Source organism: Halichoerus grypus, chromosome 1, assembly GCF_964656455.1.
Source record: "Halichoerus grypus chromosome 1, mHalGry1.hap1.1, whole genome shotgun sequence".
NCBI lineage: Eukaryota > Metazoa > Chordata > Mammalia > Carnivora > Phocidae > Halichoerus > Halichoerus grypus.
In genome coordinates this window covers 154,954,368-154,974,593 of record NC_135712.1, presented here as the reverse complement: position 1 = coordinate 154,974,593, position 20,226 = coordinate 154,954,368, and the positions used below count along the sequence as shown (strand labels likewise).

General features: G+C 40.6%; 1 protein-coding gene across 5 annotated transcripts; it reads right to left on the bottom strand.

The window, feature by feature from the left end:
* Positions 1 to 338: 338 nt before the first annotated feature.
* ZNF35 (zinc finger protein 35) lies at positions 339 to 19,861 on the bottom strand. 5 transcript variants are annotated; one of them, XR_013448606.1, is made up of 6 exons: positions 19,737 to 19,845; positions 17,395 to 17,707; positions 16,285 to 16,429; positions 8,270 to 10,594; positions 6,601 to 6,658; positions 339 to 4,194 (listed from the first exon to the last, which is right to left on the bottom strand). XR_013448606.1 is itself a non-coding variant. In XM_036077001.2 (4 exons), the coding sequence occupies exons 2-4, from the start codon at positions 17,584 to 17,586 to the stop codon at positions 9,348 to 9,350; spliced, it is 1,584 nt and encodes a 527-aa protein (XP_035932894.2). In that variant the 5' UTR covers positions 17,587 to 17,704; positions 19,737 to 19,861; the 3' UTR covers positions 4,738 to 9,347. The 5 variants fall into 5 exon arrangements, 2 of the variants coding, with proteins under 2 accessions (XP_035932894.2, XP_035932893.2); XR_013448601.1 differs by having other exon boundaries at positions 6,601 to 10,594; XR_004912432.2 differs by lacking the exon at positions 339 to 4,194 and having other exon boundaries at positions 4,738 to 6,658.
* Positions 19,862 to 20,226: the final 365 nt, after the last annotated feature.

The window sequence follows — 20,226 nt, the reverse complement described above, 5'->3', positions numbered from 1 at the left end:
AGATGAATACCCAACTTTTACATCAACATGGATGGGACTGGAGGAGATTATGCGAAGTGTAATAAGTCAAGCAGAGAAAGTCAATTATCATATGGTTTCACTTATTTGTGGAACATAGGGAGTAACATGGAGGACATTAGGAGAAGGAAGGGAAAAATGGGCGGGGGGAATTGGAGGGAGAGATGAACCATGAGAGACTATGGACGTGAGAAACAAACAGGGTTTTAGAGGGGAGGGGGGAGGGGGGATTGGTTAGCCCGGTGATGGGTATTAAGGAGGGCACGTACTGCATGGAGCACTGGGTGTTATACGAAAACAATGGATCGTGGATCACTACATCAAAAACTAATGATGTATTGTATGGTGACTAACATAACATAATAAAATTAAAAACTACAAAAAAAAAAAAAAAAGATTAGTTGACCATAGAGTTGAGGGTCCATTTCTGAGTTCTGTATTCTGTTCCATTGATCTATGTGTCTGTTTTTGTGCCAGTACCATACTGTCTTGATGATGACAGCTTCGTAATAGAGCTTGAAGTCCTGAATTGTGATGCCGTTAGCTTTGCTTTTCTTTTTCCACATTCTTCTGGCTACTCGAGGTCTTTTCTGGTTCCATACAAATTTTAGGATTATTTGTTCCAGTTCTGTGAAAAAAGTTGATGGTATTTTGATAGGGATTGCACTGAATGTGTAGATTGCTCTAGGTAGCATAGAAATTTTAACAATATTTGTTCTTCCAATTCATGAGCATGGAATGTTTTTCCATTTCTTTGTGTCTTCCTCAATTTCTTTCATGAGTATTCCATAGTTTTCTGAGTACAGATCTTTTGCCTCTTTGGTTAGATTTATTCCCAGGTATCTTATGGTTTTGGGTGCAATTGTAAATGCGATTGACTCCTTAACTTCTCTTTCTTCTATTATTGGTGTATAGAAATGCAACTGATTGCTGTGCACTGATTTTATATCCTGCCATGTTGCTGAATTCCTGTATGAGTTCCAGCAATTTTGGGGTGGAATCTTTTGGGTTTTCCACATAAAGTATCATATCACCTGCAAAGAGTGAGTGTTTGACTTCTTTGCTGGTTCAGCTGCCTTTTATTCCTTTTTTGTTGTCTGATTGCTGAGGCAAGGACTTCTAGTACTGTGTTGAACAGTAGTGGTGAGAGTGGACATCCCTGCCATGTTTCTGACCTTACAGGAAAAGCTCTGTTTTTCCCCATTGAGAATGATATTTGCTGTGTGTTTTTAATAGATGGCTTTTATGATACTGAGGTTTGTACCTTCTATATCTACACTGTGAAATTTTAATCAAGAAAGGACCAATTCTTAAAAGGCTCAACAACCCAACAGAAAACTGCTAAAGAACATGAACAAGCAAATGACAGAAAAAAGAAACACACGACTTTGTAAACAGCTGACACAATATCCAGTTTCAGTCGTAATTGAACACAAAATAAAACATGAGAGAAGTTTTCACTTATCAGACCAGAAAACAATAGTTTTATAGAAGACTCATGGAAATGGGCATTTTCATACACATATTGGGAACTGCATTTGCAATTTCTATCAAAATACCAAATGTATCTACCCTCTATCAACTTATCCTGCAAAGTCACACACACAACAAGATGGTGTGTCGGGCTATTCACCATGGCATTGTTTGTAAAACAAAAGATAGAAAAGAACCTACATGCCCACCAACAGGATACTGCTACATGAATCATGGTATATCCATACAATTGACTATCACATGGCAAAGAAAAAAAAAAAAAAAAAAGTGAGGTAGATCTTATAGGCTAATATAGAACCATCTCCAAGATACACTAAATGAAAAAAAAGAACAAACAAAAAAACAAGGTGTAGACAGTGCATATCCTAAGCTCCTGTTTGTGTGTTTTAATGGGGGATATGTAAGACTGTAAATGCACAGACTCTCTCTGGAAGGATCAAGAAATTTGCAACAGTTATTTCCAGGGTACTCCTAACCTGGCGTACTCTGGGCTAGGAAGAAGACTTACTCCTCATTGTTTCCTTTTGTAACTTTTGATGAGAAGGGTCTCTGGAGGGACATTGAGAAAGTAGCTTGGGAGAAAGGGGCACAGGCTTTGACCTCAGAATTATTCTAATACTGACTGTGAATACTGCCCTTGAAAATGGGGATTATAAAAGAACTTCCCTCCTCAGGTGAGGACTAAATGGAATAAAGAACATTTGGCATTTAGCCTCCCACACAGGAACCCCTCAATGAATGGGGTGGTTACAACCTTGCTACTAGCCTGCTAGGACTTAGGTTCCTTCTCCCAAACCCCTGCCCAACACCACGGAAGTATTGACCACTGTGAACACAGGGTGGCCCGAGAGGCACAAGGAAACCAGGGCTTCTCAGGACTGGGCCAGGGCCCATTTGTCACAAGTCATGTTTCACCAGGGTGTAGAGGCTGATTTCTGGCTTGGGGATTTGCTGCTTGATCTTTCATGCCCCTAAGGCCTGCTCAGTGCATCTGTCCCTTTTCTTCTGGCCCCCTGACCCTGCCTGGGTCAGAATCTCCCTTGTAGTCTGACAAAAGCTATCTGTATGGTCTCCAGGATTCCTTTCTCCCCTCAAGGCCTAGCCTCCACACTCCAGCCACAACTATAAGTCAGTGTGGTTACATATATTCCCTGACTGAACTCTGTCCACCATTAGGTTCTTGGTAACTGGTCTCTTTATTCCCCAGTCCCTTATTCTGCTGCTAATTTTAGGGGAAGTTAAAACATTAAAAAAAACAATGTTGATATGCTTTGACTTAGCTATCCTAAAAATGAATATTTTGACAGTGATTTGTATACTTGCCAGTGTTACTGTTTAATTAAAAAAAAAAAAAGGAAAACAACCCGTGACTGATGTTTTCCTTTTTATAAAACATGATAATGAATTCTAATGACTTAAAACGTATAAATAATAATGTGATAAGGGGAACAAATCTTTGTAAGATGGAAAATGGATGAAGTGGTAACTGAGAAAGTTGCATGGAGGGAGTAACAGCTTGGAACACTTGCTGAGGGCAATACAATGGAAGGAGGTAGCTACCATACCCTGCCAAATCCCAAAGCAACTTGGGACTTGGAAACCCCAGGTACATTAAGGGTGGGAGGGAAAAGTGAGGCTAAAAATGAGGGCATTAACCAAAAGTCTATAATAACACTTGATTTTCTTCTCTCCCATTCCTACAGAAGCACTTATGGCATCCAAGCCCTAGACAAAAACATCAGAGGATTTCCTGCTAAAGAAGCATATGAGCCCCAGACAAAAGATCTCATCATTCTGGCACTTAAGAGGTTTCCAGGGAAAGAGCTTGCTCCCTACCAAGTACTCTAGAAGGAAGCCTCTTGACTGAGCAAATCCCACCCCCACACACAGAGGTCTCAATTGGACTTTTGATACACACACACAGATTTATTTGTATATGTCAGTAAGAATCACAACATATTTGAGGAAAGTCTCCAATGAGAGTAAACAAAGAGAAAAAAGAACTCAGGGGCAAGGGCATGAAGGGGTGAGTTATCAGGTGACAAGAGAAACCTTTAAGAAAAGGTATCTCTAAAATTAGAATAGTATACTACAAAAAAAGAACAAACAGGGAAAAAAGGCTTTTTAGAAATTAATTATTGCCAAAATAAGAAATTCACTAGACAGATTGAAAAATAACGAAGGTATTCTCCCTGAAAATAGCACAAAACAAGGACATGGTAATAACACAGAAAGTAGTTGAGGATCAATCCACAAGGTTCAATATTTGATTGACAGGAATTCCAAAAAAGGTAAAAACAGAAAAAAAAAATATATGGAAAGGGGGAATTATCACATAACACAAGAAAATTTCCAAGAATAAAAGTAACCTGAGTCACTAGATTGAAAAATTCCACTGAGTACACTGGGGAATCAATTGCACCAAGGAGACTTTAAAAGCTTCCAGGCATGGGGGTATGGAACAGATTACAGTAATGCAAGTGGTATTTATTGACTGTCAAAGAAATAAGAATCAGACTGGAGGGATGCCTGGGTAGCTCAGTTGGTTAAGTGGCTGCCTTCAGCTCAGGTCATGATCCCAGTGTCCTGGGATCAAGTCCCACATCGGGCTCCTTGCTCAGCCTGCTTCTCCCTCTGCCTGCTGCTCCCCATTGTGCTCTCTCTCTGACAAATATATAAAACCTTAAAAAAAAAAAAAAAAAAAAAGAATCAGATTGGAACCAGGCATCTACAAATTCTGGGGAAATTTTTCAATGTAGAATTTCAAAGCCAGTCAAAGTACCAATCAAGCTTGAGGACAGAGAAAGATATTTTTTAATATATAAGCCCTCAATAATTTTGTCTTCCATATACTCTTTCTTGGCAAGTGCCTTGAAGATGTGCTGCAGTGAAATTAAGGAGTTAATGAAAAAAGAGCAACATGTACAATTCAGGACACAACGAAATCCTGTATAGCAACAAAACAGTGGGCAGAAAAACATCAAGGACAGACCAGTGCAGGAAGCTAGAGATCTCTTGAAGAGAAAAAAGGGGACTCAACAGAGTTATCTAATTGGATGGAGAATCTGAAAATCACTCAGAGTGTGCTAAAGGCAACCCGTACAAGGGGAAAAGAAAGGCAACTAAAAACTCCAGTAAAAACAAAATTCAGTGAGTGAGTGAGTATGTGTGTGTGTGTGTAATCATAGTAAGCTACTTAGATCTGCAATACTTACATGGTCATAATAACATTCATGCTGTTTATTTTCAATTTTTAGAACAAATCAATAAAGCATAATAAAAGACTAACTATGGTTACAGAATAGAGTTCAAGATTCAGACTTGACATTGTCAGAGGCAGAGAGGTGGATAGGAAAGGAGAAAGAAATGGCAGGGTATATCCCACATTTTAAAATACAGAATTAAAATAGTGTTTATAGTTAATACAATAAAACTAAGTATGTAAATATAATTTATTTTTTCCTGATTATAAAATTTTTGTTCCTTATAAAAATGTGGAAATTACTTCAAAAGAAAAAAAATGACTTTTAATCACCCATAATTCTATAATCTATAGGACCGGGTTTGAGCCTAAGTTCTGCAATTTACCATTTGTATGGCTGTGAATATGTCACTTAACCACTTAAAACATTTTCTTATATTTCCTTCAGGCAATTTATCAATTACTTTTTAACAGTACATAGTATATGAAACATTATATGAGAACTGTACTATATACACAATTATGAATCCATTTTTTCACTTTAAAGCATAAAGTGGAAACATACTATATGCTCTTCCATACTTCTAAATATATACTTGCTAAAGGGCAATCAGAGGGCTCCCAAAGATGAGACTGGAATCAAACCTTAAAAGAAATCTAAAGCTAGGCAAAGTAGACAGGAGATGGATAAGAAGTGATGATAATAAGCACCGGGGAGAGTGTGAGCAAAGGCACAGAGAAAAGCAAGTATATACCTCCAGGCTACAGTAAAAAGTACATGCAAAGTGGAGAGATTAGGTTGGAAAGAGACTATGAAGACTTAGTAAATCATGTTAAAGGGTATGGACAGGTTTCCTATGAAACATCAGAAGGATTTGGTAGGCCTTGTTTGCCTTTGCACTCCAGGAACTAGCACCATGTTTGCCACAAAGAGAGTGAAAAGTACTGTTGTAGCAAAAGAATGATACACAGAAAGCCAGAAATACCTCCTGAGTTTCCAGTTTGGGTGCTGGATAATGCTGTCATTTGCTTAAGGAGGGAATCCAGGAAAAGCAAGATTTAGAAGGTTGTGTTTGGGCAACATCCATAACTTCTGACCTCATTTTTTAAAAATGCCACCGGCAATTATGTAGTGCATCCCCAAGTGTGACTTTAGGCCCTAGAGGATTCAAGAACTGGTCTCAGGGAGCCTATATGCTCCCACAAATGAGCAAAAAACTGAATGTGCTATCCGCATTTCTTTGGAAGAGGATCTGCAACTTCCATTAGATCCTCAACGGGGCTGTGAGCCCAGGAAGATTGAGCACACTGGATGGAGGAGCAAAGTGACAGATGTGAAAGGACAACTGCCTAGGCAAGGGAGGGAAGGGACCCAGAACACAGAGTTAAGATTAGCTTTGCCCAAGGACCTCTTCCTGAGCTTGGAGGAATCCATGGGCAATTGAGGTGTGTGTGTGTGTATGTGAATGATGAGTCTCTCCTATGCCCCTCAAAGTACAAGATTTTATTATCACTTTCACATCACTGTGCTCCCCTTAATACACAACTGTTGTACTCACTTGAGACTTCCTGGCTCTACTCTTAATACCCATCAATTGGCCTGGCTCTTTTATAACTAAAACTCTGATAGCTCTTGGCAACTTAAGAAACAGGGCTTGAGTTCCCATCCACTTCTAGAAATAACAGCCAAGGGAGAAAGGAGTTGACCTCTAGGAAAAGGAAAACCTAAGCCAACGGTGACAACTAGTAGTAATCACTTCTCATCTACCCGAAACCATACAGAAAAAGGAGGGCAGGTAATCTATTTTGAGGGCTGGAAATGAACTGGAAGTAAGAGTTGTTAGTTGGGTAAGGATCTGGTCTGTCTGGTAATCCACTAGGCTCACAAGATTTGTGCAGGATTGAAGGTCCTGAACCTGTGTGCAGGTTTGTGGAAACCAAGACCTGGAGATGAAATAAAGTACAAATGTAAAAAGTCATTTTGTTGGATGAGGAACATAAATGCATAAAACTTGGTTTGCTCATATATATAAAGTATTTGGTATATTCATTTAAAATACAAATAAAGTTAGGGAACACAATCCTTACAGCCAAGGTACAGGACATCCAGTGCAGCCAATGTTGTTAGCATTCTGTTTTGCTGAAACCACAGAGCACTCTGCACATCCACATCCTTATACTAGGGCTTCCCCACTCCACCTTTGATCAGATGCATTTGTGGTCTGCAGACTTTACTTGACTGCATTGGCCATTACCTTGGTTACACATTGGGTTCCCCTCCAGAATTGAAAAAAAAATACTTGGCCCTGGGAATGAAAAAATTTTTTAAGTACACAAGGTGATTCTAACATGCAGCCAAGTGAATACCACTGTTTCACTGCAAGGTTGGGTCAGTGATTCCCAAATCCAGCTTTGCATCACAATCACCTACGTAGCCTTTTCTGAACTGCCCATGAACAGCAATCTTTAGCCAGGAAATCACAATCATCCATGACAAGCATTCAAATAGGAGGAAGAACATACAATGTGAAGCTAAAACAATTTAACTGCCATAAGAATCCTAACCCAGCTGGTACCATTCAGGAAAGTACACTTTTGGTCTCTGGACAGGTCCAGGTCACAGATTTATCCCCAATCTTCAGACCTGCTCTCCCTCTCTTCTGGGCTTCCTGATCCTGCAGGGGGAAAAACCTAAGCTTGTTCCTCAGCAGACACAGGTGTTATCTTTGGGTCTCTCCACTCCCAGCTGGGGGACAGGAACAGTTACTTTCAAGGTCAGTGAGTACATGAGCATTTTTGATTCTCACTTTTGAATCCTATTAATTTCTTAGAATTGTGTATGATTTAGACTGCAAACTGGGAAAAGGTGGTGCACATGCTTGGATGAAAGACTATGGTTCAAGGGGAGGAGAAAGAGGAAATAAGCTTTGTTTATGCCTTCTGTACATGAAAGTGCTCTGTAAAATACAAAACAAATGAGCCAATAAGAGTCCCAATGGTGGGACTTCTACATGAGTTGCATCAGATAGCTTATCACCAGGTAGGGCATTTATGATATGCTCTTGCTTACTAAGTGGGGTGAAGAGACAGACCCAGAACTTGGGAGACTTAAATTCCAGTCTCAGATTTGCTGCTTATTGGTCACATGGCCTAAGGCACATCCTAAAATCTGTCACCTCAGCTTCCTCACCTGAGAATGACCCATATACCCCTTTCTCAGGCTCTCTGCAGATCTGGGTGGTTAGACACAGCATGGCAGAACAGAGAACCTGGATTTAAGTCCTGGATTTGAATGTAGGCTGTTCTTTGTTGTTTGACCACTCTCAACTAAATGGGGCAAACACTTCTTTCAGTGCTCTAAGGATTAAAGTAAGGATCTATGTGTAAGCCTAAGAGAAGTGCTGGGGATTATGATTCTATACATGAAGGTGTATAAATAAAGAATTAAGTTCTATATTAAATACAAGGCAATATTACATAGCTCTACCTATTGCATAGTTCTATAAATCATTTTTTCCAGGAATAAAGGCTCAATGGTAATAAAGGTTATCTTACCTTAGCCAGTTTCTTCATCTTTCTAAGTTTTCACATTCCAATACCTTTGAGCTTCTCAAAAAAATAAAGACCTTAGGAGTCCCACTCTGCCTCCTTCCTCTCCCTGTATTTCCCTCTTTGGTCCTCTTAAAATTAGGACTCCATTATTTCTTCTAAAGACCAGCCAAAAAGTGAGAATGACACCCAAACTGAGCCCCCTGGCTGGGCCTGAGCAGAATGAGCATAGATAATGTGGGCATGCCTCTCAGCAAGCTTTATTCTTTGACTCCTCTATCTGAGAAGGGGACTGTTAGAGGCATCTCACTCCGATGGAATGCAATGGAAGTTAGGGTCACTTGGAGAGTTGATGTTAGCAAATGAATACTGCCTGGCAGCATGTATGGCCCCAGTGTTTTGTCGCCATCAATCCTCAAGTGCTTGGCCACACAGACTGCAGAATGGAATACTCGAGATCTCCCCAGAGCTTTACCATACCAAGGTTCATGAGGTATAGACAATTAAAAGAAACAGCTGTTGCCTACTTCTATTTTAGGAGCAGCAGATAATGTTTTTTTTTTTTTTTTTTTCTTTTAATGTTCAAATTGCCTAAGGAATGGAAAGCTTATAAATGTTCACAGGTGAGTTGTTGGTGAATTGCTACCTCAGGTAGTTTCCTTAGTCATTACTTCTTAACCCAAAATACTAGAATACAAGATTCAAAGCTCCAGAATTCCACCAAGCAGACCTATACCAATAACCTGCCTGTTGCTCAAGAAATTATGAATTTTAAAAAACAAGATTAAGTTAAAATACCTTTTCTCAAATAGGATCTTTATCACTTAGCCTTGTATGACCCATTTCTAAGCCACATTCCATTTCAAACATGATGACAGTTAAAAAACACAGTCCTTGCCTTTAGGTGCTTAGCTTTCACTTTTTTTAAGTCAGCTTCTGAAATGTTTATGTTCTATGATACACTCCCAAAAACTGTTACTTTTAAGAATATGGTGGGCCTCATTTTTAGAGGAACGTAACAGCAAAGACGTGTCCAATTAGGGTGTAGTGGATTATGATCAATGTCTGGAGTAACAAATACTTGTTACTCAACAAGATGGGTTCTGTGGTGTCGCATGAGGTGCGAGTTAGAAATGAAAGCTGCACCACACTTGGCACACTCATAGGGCTTCTCCCCAGTGTGGGTTCTCTGGTGCACAGTGAGGCTTGACCTCTGCCGGAAGGCCTTGCCACATTCATTGCATGTGTAAGGTTTTTCCCCATTATGAATTCTCTGATGAATAAGCAGGTATGAGCTACACGTGAAGGCCTTCCCACACTCATTACACACATAAGGAAGATCTCCACTGTGAATCCTCTGATGCACAATAAGGCAAGACAGCTGACTGAAGGCTTTTCCACACTCACTGCAATCGTAAGGTTTCTCCGCAGTGTGAATTCTCTGGTGCACAATAAGGTGTGAAAAACAACTAAAGGCTTTTCCACACTCCTTACACTCATATGGCTTTTCACCAGTATGGCTTCGTTGATGTACAATAAGATTTGCACTCTGGGTGAAGGCTTTGCCACAATCATTACAGGCAAAGGGCTTCTCCCCAGTGTGGATCCTCTGGTGGACAATGAGGTTTGAGCTCCGAGTAAATGTTTTCCCACACTCATTACATTCATAGCATTTTTCTGTAATGTGAACTTTCTGGTGCCGAGCAAGTTGTGAGCTATAACTGAAGGCTTTCTCACATTCACTGCACTTAAAGGTTTTTTCTAAGGAGTGGATTTTTTGATGTACGGTCAGATTTGAACTCTGAGTGAAGGCTTTCCCACATTTTGAACAAACATATGGTTTCTGTCCAGTGTGGATTCGCTGATGTACAACAAGGTTTGCACTCTGAATGAAGGCTTTCCCACACTCATGACATTCGAAGGGCTTCTCCCCTGTGTGGATTCGCTGATGCACTACGAGGTTTGCACTCTGACTAAAGCCTTTCCCACATACACTACATGTAAAAGGTTTCTGTCCAGGCTGGCTTTTCTGATTTTTAACAGAGCTAGAACTAAAGCTATATCTTTCCCCAGATTTCTGACATTTCTGATCTTCCTCTACTTTGAAGCTTTCAGGTACATGACAGTCCTTTACTGTCACATGTCTGAAATCTTTCTTTTCCCTCTTAATTGTCTGCCTCTTTAACATGTTCCCTTTTTCACAGGCTTCTCCTAACTCAGGTCCTTGAGGATTAACTTTCTGGATTCTTCCTGATTTTATGAATGGTTTTTCTGCTTCATCACATATCTCAGTTTTTGGAACCAGTAACTGTGGCTTCTTGGTTTCAGCACCTGAAACAACAAACAGAAAGTACAAATGTCAGCTTATTCTGGCCTAGAAAAAGAAAAGGATCATCAAGTGATAAATGTCAGGAAGTATATGACTTCAGTGTACATAAAATGGCTTCATCAAAGGAAAGAATTCCCCTCACGTGTCACCTCTCTCCCCCCCACACCCAGAGCAGAATCCACTGATTTATGGATTTTCCAGCACTTCTACTTACTTCCATTAGACATCCAACCCACTGCCTCATGCCAGGAAAGCCATCTCCAGACAGCTCTCCTGGTTGTGTGATGAATGATCTTACAATTAAGACCAGTTATGAAGGGCACCAATCTCTCCCCAGGCCTCCTTACCTTAGCCACTTAGTGTGGATTTGCTTACAACCCACCAATTAATTAGGGGGATTCCGTCCCTGGAAATGAAGATCTATACAACTTAGACTTTTGTGTATGAGGAAGCTGGATATCAACGAAAGGATAAGAATGGGTCACAGTGATGGATAAAGAAGATGTGGTATATATATACAATGGAATACTATGCAGCCATCAAAAGGAATGAGATCTTGCCATTTGCAACGACGTGGATGAAACTGGAGGGTGTTATGCTGAGCGAAATAAGGCAATCAGAGAAAGACATGTACTGTATGACCTCACTGATATGAGGAATTCTTAATCTCAGGAAACAAACTGAGGGTTGCTGGAGTGGGGGGTGGGGTGGGAGGGATGGGGTGACTGGGTGATAGACACTGGGGAGGTGAGCGCTGTGAATTGTGCAAGACTGTTGAATCACAGATCTGTACCTCTGAAACAAATAATGCAATATATGTTAAGAAAAAAAAAAAGAAGATAGCAGGAGGGGAAGAATGAAAGGGGGGAAATCTGAGGGGGAAACGAACCATGAGAGACGATGGACTCTGAAAAACAAACTGAGGGTTCTAGAGGGGAGGGGGGTGGGAGGATGGGTTAGCCTGGTGATGCGTATTAAGGAGGGCACGTTCTGCATGGAGCACTGGGTGTTATGCACAAACAATGAATCATGGAACACTACATCTAAAACTAATGATGTAATGTGTGATTAACATAACAATAAAAAAATTAAAAAAAAAAAAGAAAGAATGGGTCACAGAGGATGCCAAAAGGACCAGAGCAGCTGAGAGTACCTGAAACATTGAGAGGCTATGCAGCATAGAGGTTTAGAACATGGATTGTGGAGCCAGACTGCTTGGTTTCAAATACCTGCTCTGCCACTTACCAGGTGCATAACTTTGGGCTAGTAACTTAACTTCTCTGTGCCTCAGTTTCCTTATCTCCAAATTAGGTACAATAACAGTATCTAGCCCATAAAACCATGAGAAGATTAACTGAGTTACTCTATAGTAATGCCTGAAAACAGCCTTGGAGCATAGGAAGTGGCTCTGTGAGGGTCTGCAGTGACTTTGAGCTGGACAACTGGTGCTGTGGATCCATGTGTTGGGGCCCAGGAGCAAAGACGAACCTTAGGGCACAGGAGTTGTTATGGTGATAGACGGCAACCCTAGAAGGGACTAAAAAATGTGAACAGAGTAAACAGCTGAACACTTGTGTTGAGCAAACAGCTTCGCTTTGTGTCAAGGAAAGCTGACTTTTCTGAGTTAAGTCTGAGACATTGTATAGCCTGCTCCATTATGCCAATATCACAAAAACACCAAAACATCCTGAAGTTTTAAAACTCTTGACTAGTGTCTGGCTGCTCTACATTGCCTCAGAACCCTAATGGTGTCAGAAAAGGGGTCCTGCAGTCAGTAACATAATTCTTTATGTTTGTCTCCTCTCCACCCCTACTACCCTTGACCCAAGAATGTGCACCCACGCAGCCTAGTGTTGGTAGAGTGAACCTTTCAACAGTATTTGAATTATACCAAGCTCAGGAGCACTACCCAGATAAGGCACAGGAAACAAGGGTGAACAGCAGAGGAAGGCAAGCCTCTCAGAGGGGGAGGTATTCCTACTGGTGTCAGCTTTGAAGCAGGAAAGCTGTGAGCTGCAGGTTATGCAGCAACTGCAGAGGGGACAATGCAGCATCTACAAAACATCCAACCAGCACAGACCAGGCAACTCTCCAACCTAGGAGATGAGTGAGTGAGACAGGGATGTCGGGATACAAAGCATCATGGGGGGCAGGGAAACAGCCCATTATGGCTGCCTGGTTAAGACAACAGTTATATGACACTCCCCTCACAATCATTCAGACAAGATGGGTGATGTTGGAAAAAGGCAATGCCTGAGGGGCTGCATAGCAGAGCACTGAATGTGATAACAACAAATTCTGAAATGTTAGTTTTTTTCCAGTTATTTCATTACTACTCTTCTGTTATCTTTCTCATAGCTATTCTATTTTTCTCCCTGTAGTTTAACTGCCCTTACATCTTTTCTCTTTATTTTTTTAACTGAAGTATAATTAACGTACAATCTTTTATTAGTTTCAAGTGTACAACATATTAATTCAACAATTCCATACATACATTCCATGCTTACCACCTTAAGTATAGTCACCATCTGTCTCCATATATTACTTTTTTCTCCACTATCTCTTTCCCCTACTGCCTCTTCATCTCTCCTCTCTTGGTTTTTATTTTAAAAATCAATGTGTGTGAAATATTCTGATTTTTCCCTTGTAATGGTTTCATGTCTCTTCTGCTTTTCTTTTGCTCATTACTTTGTTCTCTTTTATGTTCTCTACTTTCTTTATCCCATACATCTCACCTAATTTTTCTCCCTTCTAAATCTCCCTCCTGCTTTTTTCCATCTCCTCCTTCTTCGCTTTAGCCCTGCATCACTTATATGGGGGGGTGGGGGGCTCCCATCCCCACTAAGCATCTCTCCAACAAAAACAAAGTCCAAGAATACTTCAGTCTATGACCTCACTTCCATCCCCTGACTTCACTCCTACCCTTTTTACCATGAGATTTAGAACACTAGAAAGACATGAAAGAGAAGACTGGTGGGAATTACTGAACCAACTAGAACCAGTAACAGAAACAACTCTTTTTATTTGCATCATGCTTTCTGTCAAAATTATTACAGAAGCAGGTACAACTGTGGCCTACAAGGGTCTCCATGTAGTGGTTATTTTAACAGTTTCATCACAGGGATGAAGTAAGAGCTAGGATCTTAGCCAATGCCCAGGGTATAAGAAAAGGAAAGAAGGCTCATTCTGTGTACTCGAGCTCAAATCCCCTTGGGTTATTAATTAGCCAATAGTGTAGAACCTGTACCTCTGGCTTGTTTGAGATGGTATTTTTCCTTTTTTGGATCTTGAAGGATTACTGTAACTCGAGTAAAGTACAGAAATAAACTAAAAATGCACTTGTAATCAACCAGAGGATAGGCAAAGTAATAACTTCTGAAATCAATACTTTTCTTTCATTTTTTTAAAAAAGAGATCTGAAATGCTATACAAGCCTGCCATCTTAGCTGGTGACTGTATTATAATATATGAAAGGTGATTTAATTTACTAAATTTGTAAGTCATTACAAATTTATTAGATTTACAAAAGTCGTGTGTTTTTCAAGATTTTATACATTAAGATTAGAAAGTCTGCCTACTTAGGTGTTTGAAATGTTTTACAGAATTAGATATATCATGGGCGCCTGCGTGGCTCAGTCGTTGGGCGTCTGCCTTCGGCTCAGGTCATGATCCCAGGGTCCTGGGATCAAGCCCTGCACTGGGCTCCCTGTTCAACAGGAAGCCTGCTTCTCCCTCTTCCACTCCCCCTGCTTGGTTCCCTCTCTTGCTGTGTCTCTGTCAAATAAATAAAATCTTAAAAAAAAAAAAAATTAGATATATTAAATTTGAAACTTAATACATTTTACTATTTTTATTTGAGAATAAAAATGAGGAAATTTTTATATAAAGAAATTGATATGTAGGTGGAGCAAAATGCTTTAAAAGGTTTAAAAAATTAATCTGTAAAACCTGAGCCTTAACTAACATGAATTAAAGAAAAAGTACAAATATTCTTATTTTTATAAAAATTTTTCTAGATGTATAAGTAAAATAAAAATAAGTTATGTTTAAATGCTTAAAAACTTGGTTTTAAATGTATAAACTTTAATAAATCCAATAGTAATTAATACATAGGAAACTGTAGATAAAACTCTCTCAAATATTACCCACCAGTAACACATCAAAATTTCCAAAACATGTTCATGTATATTATATGATTTTATCATCAAGATAAAACTATTCTCTTTCACCTGTGTGGGAGCTAAAAAAAAAAAAAGGGCAAGACTATGTCTTACTCACCTATAACACTACCCAGCACAAAGAAAGCAGGCCCCCCCAAAATCCTGTATTTACTGAATGAATACATCCCAGTTGACAGAACAGGAAATGGAGGTTGAGAGAGAAAGGACTTGTTCAAGGTCACAGAGTTATCAAAGGCAGGGCAGCAACTACACTCGCATCTTTCTCTTAATTCCTAGAGCTTATGTCATTGCTACCTGCTGCTATGCAAACAGCTGGCAGCACACAAAAGGTAAATTTTGGCTGGGAAAAGGTTCTTAAGGTGTGAGGCAAAGAAGGAAAAGAGTGACCATTCCTGATGGATGGGTGCCACTGCTGGAGTTAAGACAGTGAATGATTGCTAAAGCAAGGAAACAGAAAATAAGTGATAATGCACAGAATGTACCAGAGAGAATGAATAGAGAGCAGAAAAGTGGGCAACAGAAGCTGCTGACAGGGGGAATGATTAAAGAACAGACAAGAAAATGAAAGGTGATAATCCTAACATTTCCCACAATACTGGTTTAAGAAAGCGGTCAGTCTGAGAAATGGGTTAGAGAGCAGACCCAGGAAGTTTTCTTCCTCTTCCTCCTCCTTTTTCACTGTCACTGAGCCCCAGGGGGCTAAGGCCATGGCCTCTCTCAGTTGTGCAGTCATCTTCTTTGCTCAGGACAGGAACTCTTACAGAGTGGTTCAAAATATTCAGATGTAGCTCTGGACCAGGCAGACTTATAGAATGTTCCAGAATGTTCTATAGAATAGAACCAGAAGGAACTTGGCAGTCATCCAGAGACTACTTCTACAACACAGGACCCATGGCTACCATATTCTTGACCCACAGTTACATGTCACTCCTCCATAGGTAAGCTTCTGCCATTGCTAGTCAGACATATCCTGAGTCCCAGCTTAGAGAAAAAACCAGGTGATAAGCCAGCCGTCTGTACATCCATGAAGACCTAGCTTTGAACATCAATATAGTTGACACATCTGCTCAAAATCCTCTGGAATCTGCACAATGATCTATAAAAACAGAACATTTCCAGGACAGTTCCTCAAAATCACCACAAAAATTGACCCTTCTTACCTTAGCTAGCTTCTCTTCCAGGCTCACCAACTAATGATAAACACAAAGCACATGAAGAAGATGTGTCTCCATGTGTGAATAGATATGAAACTTGCTAATCAGTAAATGTGATTAAAAGGTGAATTTGGAGTTCACCTGTGTTTGTCTGGTGTCTTAAGACTGTGCAAAATAAGCCATTTCCTGTGACAAATGCATATGCATCTTTTGGCATCCCTCTATCCAGCTCTCCCTGATAGTTTCAATACCTCAATACTCTATGTTTCTCAACTTAGGAGACCAGACCACCAGTCTCTGAATAGACTTTTGAGAAACCCCAATGGTCAGATTCTGAATCAGGGAGTTAAACTTTACCTAGAGAGGTCATAATCCCATGAGTCTCCAGTATCTCACTCTTGGCCAGAGTCCCTGGTAATGAGTAGCTGCCAATGGCTGAGGCAGCAGGTGCCTCCTGTGTTGCTTTCAGGATGACAGCCATGTCCCAGAACATGTTTGGACCCTAGAGAGAAGAAAGCACAGGTCAGTTTATGAGGCGATTGTTAGTGGGAGGTGGTATGATTAGTTTTCAAGATGAGAACATAAGTACCTATTCCTGCAGACCATAAACGATTTTTTAAAAAAATTTTTTAAACAACAAAAAGGGAAAATAAAGTCAGAGTTTTCTCTGATCCCCCAACATGACTCAGATAGACAATCAAGCCTGCAACTTTCTTCTCTATCACTTTGATTTCACTTCATTGCCCACTCTGGCATCCAAAACTAGCTTGCCAGGGAGTGCATGACAAAAAAAGCATATGAGGAGATTTTCCAGGCTAGAGTTTTCTGAGGTCTAAGGATCAGAGAAGCAAGATCATGATCTTTGGGGAACCTCAGTCTCGTCTGTCTAGTGATGGTAAGGAGCAGTATTTGAAAACATTATGGAGCACAGTACAGTGTATATCCTCACTACTCGAAGTGCAACCCATAGATCACCAACACCTGGGAGCTTGTGAGAAGTACAGAATCTTAACCCAGACCTTCTGAATCAGAATCTGCATTTTAACAAGACCTCCTGGTGATTAAAATTTGAGATACTAAATCATATTAAAATTTGAGAAGCACAGGTTAGAGCCATCAGATCCTGACTGGAGTCACCTGAAGGGTTTTTAAAAAACACAGATGTCTGGGTCCCACCCCAAGATTCTCATTTAATTGGAACCAAGTATGGCATGAGCATCACAATTTTATAAAAAGCTCCCCAATTAATTCTGTGTAGCAAGGTTTGAGAACCACTGGTTTACAGAAAGCACTAAACATCCCCTCAATCAGAAGAGACTGTTTCTATTACATTCCAAAGGCCTAAAGGCCAGAGCCCTAGATAGAAAATAATACTCCAGGTGTGGAAGCAGAGGGACATAGTCCCCCCTGAAACCACTTGAGGTCTTCAGGTCTCTCCTCCCACTTTCTTCCCAGACCATTATTTACCTTTTCCTCCTGTTCTGATATATCAAGGCCTGTCTGAGGACCTTCCCCAGGAGCCCAGACTTTGGTGTTCTCAGAGTGCACTTGTTGGCTGGATGCCTGACCCAGGAAGTTTTCTTCCTCTTCCTCCTCCTTTTTCACTGTCACTGAGCCCCAGGGGGCTAAGGCCATGGCCTCTCTCAGTTGTGCAGTCATCTTCTTTGCTCAGGACAGGAACTCTTACAGCTGGGGGCTGCCCAGCAGAGGTCAAGCCCCATCTAATCTTTAAGTTTCAAAAGCTTCTTCTTGAGTTTCTTCCCAGGGCCAAGACTGTCTACTGAAAAACCAGAAAACATTGTTAGCATCAAGCAGAGGTTTGCCTGGATGCCATTAAGCCCACTGGCCAATTTCACCAGTGCCTAGGCAGCAGCCACTACAGCAAGAGTCTGCTCTACTCCTCCCTCATAGGATGGAGAGGGTTCAACTGCAAACATGTAATTTATTCCCATAATAATCACATTACAAACAGCTTTATATAGTGTTTATTGATTTTTTTCCTGATTATAGAGTTAATGTATTTTTATTGTAAAACTTGAAAAATACAGAAAATGACTAAGAAATATCAGCCCTACTCCACCTCCAAAGAACTATAGCACCGAATCTAAGATATTTCTTTTAAGGGAAAACCTTCAACCACACTGACAATTATGACTTATTAAACTTTCTGTTTTTTAACTATGGGGATATGTATTTTTACAATTATCACCATTTTTTTTTAAGAAGGAATATTACAACACAAAGAGGTTTTTTTTATCGCCAGAGATACACAATAGCATAAAGTAAAGAATCTCAAGAAAAAGACTGAGAGTCTAGACAGCATTTAGGGGTGGTCATCTCTAGGTGATGTATTTATTTACAGGTAGTTTTGAGCTTCTTTTTGTTTGTTTATTTTTTCCATTTCTTCCAAATGCCTTGTATTAGTCTTAAGATAAAAAAAAAGGTGTTTTATGTTGCCATTCTTCATGCTTATCATTTTTAGTAGCTATACATACAAAAACCTATAGTATTAATTCTCCTAATCTGTCATTCTCATCCAAAAAGGATCAACACAGAAATACGTATAAGTAAATATATGTCCTACACACACACACACACAGTAATTATCCGTCATCAGTGTTTTCTCTGCATTTCCATACAGATAATGTACACCTTTACATATATTGCTTATTTTCCCAAAAGAGATTAGATTACACTCGTGCATTTTTCAGCATTTAAACTCAATTTCTGTATTTCTCACACTATTCCATAGTCTTAGATAAATCTTTCAACATAAGTACATACAGAGCTACCTCATTCTGGCATAGTATTCTAAATTGTAACTATATTATAACTTAACCAACCCTATCTATGAGCCATTGCTTTAGTAAAAGTTTTGTTTCCAGTTCATATTCTTAACAATGTCAAAATTTTTTCTGTGCAAATAGTTTTTTCTTCTGCTGAATTATTCCTTCAGAATAGAGGGATTACTGGTTTAAGGATTTCATGGTTGATATACAGTGCCAAACTGCTTTCTAAAAGGATCACACCAAATCACACCACCACCAACTTAACAACACCCTTTTTATCATAGCCAAGCCAGCGGATCTTTGTTGTTGTTTTTGTTGTTTAATTTGTGAGTAAAACGATCTTACTAGTTTAGTTTATTATGAAGAAATTAAGATTTTTCTATTCCCCTTCAGATGTTTTATTGGGGGAAACAGTGCTAAATTTTATTAAGTCCCCTTTTACTATTATTGAAGTAATCACATGCTTTCTCCTATGTCAACTTACTGTGAATTTACTGTACACACTGAATTTCTTAAATAACAATAGCACTTTCACTCCTGCAACAATTCTCAATCCTGGAGGATTATTCTTTCCATGATTGGCTGAATTCTACCACGTACGAAGGCCCTTAACACTCATCTCACCTGTGTACAGGCAAGACTGCCTACTTCGAGCCTTCTTACCGGACTGCTGACAAAACTCACATCGCCTCCACCCCAGACAGCACCGAGTTCCCTATCAAGGGCTTCCCTTTCAGTGTCCTGTCCCTATTTCCAAATGTGGCAACCCACCTCCTCCCCCTTCATACCCCAAACAGCCCTGTTCCCGGGGTGAGCCTGGCCCCTGGTGTTGTCCGTCTCCAAGGTCCCCCAGGCCAGACCCCCGGTAGGCGGCAGCCGTGTTTCTGAAGTGGTGGGACGCGGAGCCGCCCTAGGGACAGACAAGCCTGGACCTCCGACGGGAGGTCGCGGCAGTCCGCCCCTGGGATAGCCCCTCCCGCGCCCGCAACGTCCGTGCCCACCACGGCCAACCCCACTGACCGTGTTCATAGAAGACGCCGGCCGGAGGTCGCGGGCTCTACAGCGAAATGCCGGCAGCATCCGACGTCCTGCGCCTGCCGGCGCGAGAACAATGAGCGGACAGGAAGTGCCTCGAGACGGACTTCCGGCTTCCCAAGTCGCCAGGCCGGCCTCTCTAGGAACCTCGGAGGTGCTGTCTTCTCGATGGGTGTCCAATATCGCCGCGGACCAGGGATGGGAGCAAAAGTGTTTAGGAGGGTGCAGGTGTACTGTGGCCCTGAGCTTCAGGGAAGGGTACATCCCCTGACTTGGCAGTAGTTACGCGAGGCGCATACGCAGCAGCCTGAAGCCAGAAAGCATCTGTCTGTAGAAAGCCCTGACAATTTTGCCTCAAACGTTTTATTTTGAAAATACAAACGGTACAGAAACGGTGAAAGAATGGTACCATGAATACCTGTATCCTGCATCTGGACTCATCACTTGACTACGTTTTCCTTCTCTATATATACTG